General features: G+C 38.9%; 1 protein-coding gene across 1 annotated transcript in view; it reads left to right on the top strand.

The window, feature by feature from the left end:
* Nucleotides 1-361: 361 nt before the first annotated feature.
* The window catches only part of LOC148953567 (cytoplasmic dynein 2 intermediate chain 2), an 83,582-nt gene continuing 73,391 nt past the window's right edge, over nt 362-10,552 (top strand). Inside the window, exons 1-2 of the mRNA XM_089088007.1 lie at nt 362-365; nt 3,983-4,083. Coding sequence (XP_088944133.1) covers nt 362-365; nt 3,983-4,083 — 105 coding nt within the window. The remainder of the gene's footprint in view (nt 366-3,982; nt 4,084-10,552) is intronic.

Genomic DNA, 10,552 nt, shown 5'->3' with positions numbered 1-10,552 from the left:
AGCAGTATATTCCCTTATACGAATTAGAACTTGCTCACGCGTAAGTATCAAGGTAAATAAAAATATACTTAGTAATACCAAGTTCATTAAAATTGCATATCCGTCAAATCTCAGGATTGATCCAAAATGTAAAGGTGAAAAATCACTGGGAGTGTAAAGTGTGAAGGTGTGTAAGGTGTTTTAACCTCAGATTTCGACTTGGGGAGGAATTTGAGTAGAAGGAGAGTAAAAACATCTTTTCACCGATCCAGCTAAGTACATAAGAACTATTAAGCACTATGGTCCATTTACAGTTAACTTGACTTACTTAAGTCCAATCCATCCTTGGAGGTTGTCTAATGGTGTCTCTATTCGTAATGGCATGGGTATGTCTTCTGTTATGCCCCAAGGGCATAACTTACAACCTTAGCCCTGAGGGCTCTGGCAGGGATGTTATCTCCAGAGACCTAATTTCAAGAACTTTCAACTACGTTCAACAAAGTGGCTATCTCAAAATTTTGATTGGATGTGTTTGGGGAAATGGTGGGCGTGAGAGGGGGTTAGTGACCCTCCGATCACTTTTGACTACTAAAAAGGGCACTAGACCTCTCAATTTCTAATTGAATGATACCCTTTTGAAGTTTCTACGAAAGCACTATCTATAAAAACCTTGTATGCCCCAAGGGCATAACCTTTGCCATGGGTTTCTGGGGGGATTGTCATCCTCAAATACATAATTTCCAGAACTTTCAACTACGTTGAAAAAAATGGCTATCTCAAAACTTTGATTGTATGTGTTTGGGGAAATGGTGGGCATGAGAGGTGGGTTAGTTACTCTCCATTTGCTTTTGACTATTAAAAAGGGCACTATCCCTTTCAATTTACAATCAAATGAACCCTTTTTGAAGTTTCTACGACAGCACTTTGTATAGAAACCTTATATGCCCCCAGGGAAAAACTTACAACCCTTGCCCTGAGGGCTATTAGGGGGTTATCATCCTCAAAGACCTAATTTCCAGAACTTTCAATTACGTTGAAAAAATGGCTCTCTCAAAATTTTGACTGGATTTGTTTGGGAAAATGGTTGGCTTGGAAGGGGTGTTAGTTGATTTCCAACCACTTCCGACTATTAAAAAGGGTACCAGTCATTTCAATTTCCTGCTGTGAGGGCTCTGGGGGGGGAGGGGGTTTGTCATCCTCAAAGACATAATTTCCAGAACTTTCAACTACGTTGAAAAAAATGACTATCTGAAAATTTTGATTGTATGTGTTTGGGAAAATGGTGGACTTGAGAGGGGAATAGTTGCCCTCCAATCATTTTCAACTATTAAAAAGGCCATTGGCCATTTCAAATTCCAATCCAATTAGCCCTTTTTGAAGTTTCTACGATAATACTTTCTATAAAAACCTTATATGCCCCCAGGGCATAACTTACAATCCTTGTCCTGACGGCTGGGGGGGGGGGTGTCATCCTTAAAGACCTAATTTCCAAACCTTTAACTATGTTGAAAAAAATGGCTATCTAAAAATTTTAATTGGATATGTTTGAGGAAAAGGTGAGTATGAGAGGGGGCTTAGTTGCCCTCCGATCACTGTCAAATATTAAAAAGGGCACTAGCCCTTTGAATTTCCAATCGAGTGAGCCCTTTCTCCAGTTTCTACGACATAGCTTTCAATAAAAACCTTATATATCCCCAGAGCATAACTTATAACCCTTGCCCAGAAGACATTGGGGGGAGTGTCCTGCTCAAACATATAATTTCCGGAACTTTCAACTGCTTTAAAGAAAATGGCTATCTCAAAATTTTGATTGGATGTGTTTGGATTAATGGTGGGCGTGGAAGGGTTGTTAGTTGCCTTCCAATCACTTTCGAAAATTAAAAAGGACCATTTCAATAGCCATTTCAATTTCCAATCAAATGAGCCCTTTTCGAAGTTTCTACGACAAAGCTTTCTAAAAAAAAAACTATATTACCCCAGGACATAACTTATAAACCTTACCCTGAGGGCTGTGGGGGGGGGGGTGTCATCCTCAAAGACCCAATTTCCAGAACTTTGATCTATATTGAATAAAAGGCTTATCTCAAAATTTTGATTGGATGTATTTGGGGAAAAGGTGGGCATGAGAGGGGAGGTAGTTGCCCTCCAGTCACTTTCAACTATTAAAAAGGGCAGTATCCTTTTGAATTTCCAATCGAATGCAGCCCTTTTTGAAGTTTCTACGACAAAAATTTCTATAAAAGCCTCATATGCCCCCAGGACTTTGGGAATAACTATAGTATATACCTAAAAAAATCTCTTTTGGAGTTGGCCTTTTTTTCAAACCGTCTAAATCCTATGGAATACCATTCAGGTTTTATGGCTACTTTATTGAACATAATCTTTAAGCAAAAAGGGAAAAATTTGTATTGTTTGCCCTCTGAGGAATCATAAATGAACGTAACAGTATTTCTTTTAGAAAGCCGTGGGAATTTTTATTTTTTCTTTTTTAAGAAAGAAAGATACAACTTATTCTTTCTTGCGGTAAAAAAATTGAATTGGTAAAATTGTGGTGCGAAGTATTCCTATTCTACTCGCTTAGTTTTTTTTTAATTGTGTATAGGCTGGTGGAGTAAATGACGTCAATTCAGTGGAACACGATTGGTCTCATTTGGTAGAAAAATATGAAGTAAGTATAACAGCAAAATCAGAACAAATTCAGTTGGTAAAAATTGCAAGCCAGTCAATGACATATACTGCATCCCCCTCAAACATAATGATTAGTGACACCTCTGCTTGCAACTGGTTATTTCCGTTGATATTCGCAGGGATGATCAGTGATCATACTGACAAATTTATGCCTAGTATACATTAAAGACTGCTTCTAATCTCTACTTATCACTAGGTTGGAAAGAGAGGCTTGATTTTAGTGCATTTCAGAACTAAATTCTTATAGCACTTGTTTAAGCCAATACATGTAGGCTACCCCATACTCATTTGGTCAAGCAAGAGGGTCACTTGGAGGTCTGTGCTAAGAGACAGCCTATACGAGGCAAGAAGGGAAACGTTGGCTAAAAACTTGTTTTTTATATGTGGCATGATGGATTTCATAATTGACAATGAGTAGCTGAGTTGGCTGAGACGCAAGATAAGAGGCAGCAAACTTTAAATCCAAGCTAAGTGGGGAAACATGTTATGATGATCTATATCTTGAGAAGTGAAAAGAATTGTTCCAACTTTTTCATGTCTGTGCAAGTTTAATGGACATGGCTCATGAATCATGACCTGATTACATAATCCACAGGGTTGAACATCATTGTTTTTTGTCTCTTAATCTAATCGAATCTGAATGAAAATTTTCAGTGACATCTTGTATGTGTTCTAATCAGCCTTTTTGTATAGATAAAGAATTCTACAGTTAAAATACTTGGTAGCGAAAGGGGTTAACATTATTCTTGTGGTAATTGCTAGTATTGGGCTAGCTTTTGGGTTACTTGCGGTAATTTAATATTTACTTTATTTGTAATTTAGTATTAATTTATCCAAGATTTATCGGCCCAACATTGCTTCTGAGGTTTTGATAAATACCCCTCGAAAATTGTAGTTTCAAGATCTAATCCATTCGAGATTTTTTTAAAGAAATGTGCATTCTCAAAACAGCTTTTTAGCTTTGTTATAATAAAGGTCAGACTCGAGTTTTTAAGAGATTAACTAATTTTTAGCTAAATAAAATTTAGTGATACTAATTACAGGCTCTATCATCGAATTGGCTGCATGGTATATTGGGTTTTCTGCTCATCTACCCTAAAAAATAAAACAAATTCCATTTATTTTTGATCTGGTACAGAAAGAAAAAGGCTATGTAATTTTATTATCATATAGGGAAGGAGGGGGAAGGGGCGAATTTTGTATTTTTCTTGGAACAAAAGTTTTTTCCCTCCAGATTTTTAAGTTCTTCAGCCCTAATTGAAAAACCTAAGTTCAAACTAAAATGGTAGTTTTTTTTACCTGAAGTTAAATTGAGTTTTTTTTTTCAGAAGAAGCAATGCCCATGCATCAAGCCAAACAGAGACAATTGTGTGTTCGGGATTTGGCAGCCAATCAGTTACATCCCTGGATGCTCAAGTTAGTATATTTCGAGCTTCATATTTATTTTTGGACTTAGCCATCTATCCAAGTATTTATGCAGGATTTCATTTGGAGGGATGGCAAAAAAAGAAATACAGCAAAAATAAGATATAAAGTCTCACAATTGGACATACTATGACAAGATGAAATTCTTGTGATGTTCAGAAGGTGGCAGCACAAAGTCCTCAGTCTTAAACACATTCTTTGACATATCGGCCCCATTAGGGCGGGAATTCAGGTTTTGTGACGCAAAATAGCAGAAAATGATACATTGTTGTGGCCTAATCTACTTTTTCAGAGGGAACACTATTGCAGTGCCTAAGCAAAGAGCCGTATACCGTCAGTTTATTATTTATTTTTTCTCCAGGTTACTCTTGCGGAAGGGATTATCGCAAAAATTTGAGGGGAGAGGAGCTTATCTGATCAGAAATTTTTAGTTCTAGCCCAATTTGAAGTATCAAAAATAATTCGAGGCAGCCAGCCGCCCCTCATGCCCTATTCTGCTACCCGGTCCCCTGGTTATCTATCAAGATATTGGATCAAAAATCACGTGATACTCATTTTATTCAAGATAATCACAAGGTACAACAGATATCCACCCGGGGTTATAAAGACCCCTATAACTCCCAGGTCAGAGGCAATAAATCATCTCAGTTGAAAAGTCTGGGAAGCTAAACCTTATAGAGAGAAGGGGGAAGCGTGTCTGATCTTGGGTGTTTGGTTGGCTGAAAACTCCCAGTATCACTGCCTGGGCCAGGGCCTCTTTCCCGTGATCAATTTAGAACTTAGAACTGTTTTTGTCGTTGGGCCAAGAGAAACCCAATTAAAAAAAAAAAACTGAGGGCTTGGGGTCCCTTAAAATTGAGACCAAACACGGGCCAACAAATATTCCCTCCAAGCAGCCTGTAAATTATATCATTAAGTGCTTGGTGTAAGAGAAGGTACTTGTATGATATACCCCTACCGCTCAAGTTGTTCATGCATTGACACACTGCAAATCGGTTTCTTTCGCTAGTTTTTTTCAACTTAGCGTGGGAAAATGCAAAGAGAAGCGGCAGAATAGATGGAAAATATATAATTTGGGCTACAGATTTGCACATTAGGGGTATGGAAGTAAAGTATTTGGATAGTGTGAAGTCAGAAAACAATTCTTGCTTCATTAAATCAGAGTAATTGTAGCTAGCATATTTTGCATGTATAACCGCTGTACGGTACCCCACCCCCCTAATGTGCAAATAAAAAGCCCAAATCTGTTTCTAAAGTATTATATTTTTATCATACTTTGGTATATTTTATTAAGATTACCCTAACTTCAGTTATTGAGCGGTAGGAGGTATATCATAAAAGTACATAAGAGAACCCGTAAACACAAGGAAAAAAAAATCAAGTCCCAGAAATACGGGCCCAAAGAAGGGCCAGATTAAGCCAAAAAATATTTTCCCCGAAAACCTGAAATTTGCATCCCTAGGTTTACAGCCAAAGGGATCTTTTATACCCAAAACAGAATTTAAGGTACTGACAAAGACTCCCCCCCTAAATAAACTGTAAAAGGCTTTTTCCGATTGACCCGAAACTTGTACTTAAAAAGGTATTTGATCCCAATATCTATCAGAAGTGTTAAGGTGTTTTAACCTCAGATTTCGACTTGGGGAGGAATTTGAGTAGAGGGAGAGTAAAAACATATTTTCACCGATCCAGCTAAGTACCAAAGAACTATTAAGCACTATGATTCATTTACAGTTAACTTTACTTACCCAAGTCCAATTCATCCTTGGAGGTTGTCTTATGGTGTCTCTCTTTGTAATGGCGTGGGTATGTCTTCTGTATGACCCAGGTCTTCTGTTAGGCTAAGAAGGTGGGAAAGATGATGGGGTGCAAAATTTTCCTTCCATCTCTTTGGTGGACAACCACGAGGACGAGAACTGTGACTTTGGCCTTCAAAGATGTTTTTAAAGGGACAGAACTGAATCATCCGTTTCCTGCGACTTTAATGAGAAGCACATAGCCATGGCTTTGAATGTATTCACATTCATCCCAAACGAGCCAGTCACATTAAAGACTTTGTTAGCAAGGACTTGTAGGTTCTCAGGCGTTTCAGCAATTTCGTCGTTGGCGTTAGCAAAAATTAGCTTGTCTGTCAGGAAAACCCATATATATGCGCCACAAGGTGTTCCACAAGTTGTATCTAAAGACCCCCCCCCCCTAAATAAACAGTAAAAGGCTTTTTCCGATTGACCCAAAACTTGTACTTAACAGGTATTTGATCCCAATATCTACCAGATGTGATAATAATACTACTACTGCGTTGATAATACAACGCACAGCAGGACCAAGCCACCTGAGGCCTACACAGCTACTTATATTCCTCCTCCATCCCAATTTCTTTCCAGATATCCAAATGGACGAGGTATCCATTTGAAACTTCTACTTGACCTTTGAATGGTCGACTGGCTCTCAAATCTTGACTTAGGAGAACGGACAGATGTAACTAAAAGTACTCAGCTTTTGCAGGCTATCAAAATAATATATTTGCAATATCTTGGGGGGGGGGGGGGGGCTAAGGGGATGCAGTTGGTACTCATATGTGGTTGGGGGGGCAAGGTAACTTCATATTCATTTTTTTTTATTTGGGGTATATGGAGGAGTGGCTAAAACGTCTCCCATCCACCTTTTTTTTGTAGCAGTATATTCCCTTGTACGAATTAGAACTTGGTCACGCGTAAGTATCAAGGTAAATCAAAATACACTTAGTAATACCAAGTTCATTAAAATTGCATATCTGTCAAATCTCAGGATTGATCCGGAATGTAAAGGTGAAAAATCACTGGGAGTGTAAAGTGTTAAGGTGTGTAAGGTGTTTTAACCTCAGATTTCGACTTGGGGAGGAATTTGAGTAGAAGGAGAGTAAAAACATCTTTTCACCGATCCAGCTAAGTACATAAGAACTATTAAGCACTATGGTCCATTTACAGTTAACTTGACTTACTTAAGGCCAATCCATCCTTGGAGTTTGTCTTATGGTGTCTCTATTCGTAATGGCGTGGGTATGTCTTCTGTATGACCCACGGTCTTCTTTGGTGGACAACCACCTCTTTGGTGGACAACCACGAGGACGAGAACTGTGACTTTGGCCTTCAAAGATGATTTTCAAGGGACGGAACTGAATCATCCGTTTTACGCTACCGAGCCACCAAAGTAGCTCGAGTTGGGTCTTGGTAAGGACTGTTGGTTGGATTTTAAGGCCTTCAAGGAGTTTGACGTACGAGATTCGATCAAGGTAGGTAATACCAGCAACGCGACAGTATCTTGGGGGGGGGGGGGGCTAAGGGGATGCAGTTGGTACTCATATGTGGTTGGGGGGGCAAGGTAACTTCATATTCATTTTTTTTATTTGGGGTATATGGAGGAGTGGCTAAAACGTCTCCCATCCACCTTTTTTTTGTAGCAGTATATTCCCTTGTACGAATTAGAACTTGGTCACGCGTAAGTATCAAGGTAAATCAAAATATACTTAGTAATATCAAGTTCATTAAAATTGCATATCTGTCAAATCTCAGGATTGATCCGGAATGTAAAGGTGAAAAATCACTGGGAGTGTAAAGTGTTAAGGTGTGTAAGGTGTTTTAACCTCAGATTTCGACTTGGGGAGGAATTTGAGTAGAAGGAGAGTAAAAACATCTTTTCACCGATCCAGCTAAGTACATAAGAACTATTAAGCACTATGGTCCATTTACAGTTAACTTGACTTACTTAAGGCCAATCCATCCTTGGAGGTTGTCTTATGGTGTCTCTATTCGTAATGGCGTGGGTATGTCTTCTGTATGACCCACGGTCTTCTTTGGTGGACAACCAGCTCTTTGGTGGACAACCACGAGGACGAGAACTGTGACTTTGGCCTTCAAAGATGATTTTCAAGGGTCGGAACTGAATCATCCGTTTTACGCTACCGAGCCACCAAAGTAGCTCGAGTTGGGTCTTGGTAAGGACTGTTGGTTGGATTTTAAGGCCTTCAAGGAGTTTGACGTATGAGATTCGATCAAGGTAGGTAATACCAGCAACGCGACAGAGAAATTTAGTTTCAAATACTGCTAGTCACCTCTGACCATTTAACATCAATGACCATGTTTCACATGAGTAGCCTATATTGTGACAAGGATAATCAAAGTATCAAAAAGTTGTTTCTAAATTCGTAACGACAAATCCTTCCTTCGCCATCAGGGCATACCGGCTTTGGAACTGAAACTCGTGAGGGTGAGCCGTCTTTTCATGTCTTTTGAGTTGTTGTTGTCATTAGTAACTATGCTGCCAAGGTAGGGAAATTCAACTACCCACTGGATATCCTCTCCGTTAAGTTTCAGGTGTGGCTTTCTTGTAACCTGCGGCTTTAATGAGAAGCACATAGCCATGGCTTTGAATGTATTTATATTCATTCCAAACGAGCCAGTCACACTAAAGACTTTTTTAGCAAGGACTTGTAGGTTCTCAGGCGTTTCAACAATTTCGTCGTTGGCGTTAGCAAAAATTAGCTTGTCTATCAGGAAAACCCATGTATATGCGCCACAAGTTGTTTCCATCAGAGATGAAACTGCTGTAAAGAAGAAGTTAAACAGTTCTGAAGACAAGATGCATTCTTGAAGGTTTACAGTGGACATTTGGAAGTTGTCAGTGAGGCCTTCACTTGTCCTGACGCGACTTCTAAGTTTAGAGTACATACCTTTGATAAGGTCGACTAGACTTTTGTAGAATTCCGTAATGAAGGAGGATATGCCAGAAGCATTTCCTCCAAATAAGTCAAAATACTTTTGACGTAGATAGTTTCGGAGACCATACTACCTTTTCATGATGATAAAATAAAAGTTCAAAATGGGGATAAAATCCTTTTTAATAGACAGTGTATAGAAATTCACAAAAATACCAGATATTTCGGTCACATATACAGTGACCATCATCGGTAGTAGTGACGGTCACTGTATATATGACCGAAATATCTGGTATTTTTGTGAATTTCCATACACTAATACTACTACTACTACTAACAACTCACCGCAGCACCAAGCCGTCTGAGGTCAACACAGCTACCCACGCTCCTCCTCCATCCTAATCTATTCAAAGCCTCCCTTTTTACACCCGCCCATGAAGTTCCCATTTCTTTTATATCTTTCTTTATGATATTCTCCCACCCCAGACGAGGACGACCTGCTTTCCGTTTAGCCCTAGACGGTTAGCCGAAAAGAACAATCTTCGGCAATCTGTCATCCTTTATCCGCATAACGTGCCCTAGCCACCTCAACCTTTCTTTCATTATAGCCCTAGAGAGCGGTATTGAACCAAATTTTTTATATAGCCTATTGTTCGAAATACGGTCAGTCATCCGGGTACCCAGAACAATCCTTAAGCAATTTCTCTTGAAAACATCTAGCAAATCTTCATCCGATTTTCGGAGCACCCGTGCTTCAGAGCCATATTTTACCACTGTCATCACTGTAGCTTCTAATATTCTAATATTGGTTTGCAGACTTATCTTCCTATTCTTCCAAGCTTTTTTTAACTGTGAAAAAACATGAGCCTTGGCTATTCTACTTCTGACATCTTCACTGCTTCAACCATCTTTACTAATAATACTACCAAGGTAAGTGAAGCTGTCCACTTGATCATTCTTTTCATTACTCAACTTCACCTTTTCATCTTCACTTCCTAGCCTTAGTGACTTAGTCTTTTTAAAATTAATTTTCAAACCTATTCTAGCACCCTGAACTCGCAAAACCTCTAAAACTTCATTCATTTTGCTCACACTTTCATCTAGGATGCATAAATCATCAGCAAAATCTAAGTCCAGGAGACTTTTTCCCCCCATTTGATTCCGTGGTCTCCCATTGCCTTTCCTGTGCTCCTTAAGACAAAGTCCATCAAAATAATCCATATAAAGGGGGATAGAACACAACCCTGCTTAACTCCTGATTTAATACAAAACCAGCAGCTAGCCTCATTTCCTACCTTAACCGCAGGAATGTTATTCTCGTACATAGCACTAATCACTTTAATGTATTTGTCTGGTATACCATATAAGGATAATTACTAAAGCACTTCTATCAACAGAATCGAACGCTTGCTCATAATCTATAAAACTGAGGACCAAAGGTGTTTGGAAACTCAGGCACTTCTCAATTATTAGGCCTAACCTAAGAGTTAAAATTTGGATCGACACATCCTCTACATTTTCTAAAACCACACTGTTCTTTTCTTAAAACTTTGGCAATTTTTAACTTTTATTTTATCAAAATACTTTTTGAAGTTAATAAAGACCTGGTGTAGGTTGCAGCCATATTCCGGATTTTTCTCTAAAATCTGGTGCAAAGTGAAAATTTATTCAATGTTCGATCTCCCAGAGCAAAAACCAGCTTAGTATACACAGGAAGACACAGCTCAGAATCCGTTGAAGTACGATACTGGTGAGACTTGTTAGGCT

This window comes from Artemia sp. Qi Xiang Cuo, chromosome 4, assembly GCF_049724085.1.
Source record: "Artemia sp. Qi Xiang Cuo chromosome 4, ASM4972408v1, whole genome shotgun sequence".
NCBI classification, from domain to species: Eukaryota; Metazoa; Arthropoda; class Branchiopoda; order Anostraca; family Artemiidae; genus Artemia; species Artemia sp. Qi Xiang Cuo.
The sequence above is the reverse complement of the archived record's forward strand: the minus strand, read 5'-3'. Positions and strand labels throughout refer to the sequence as shown.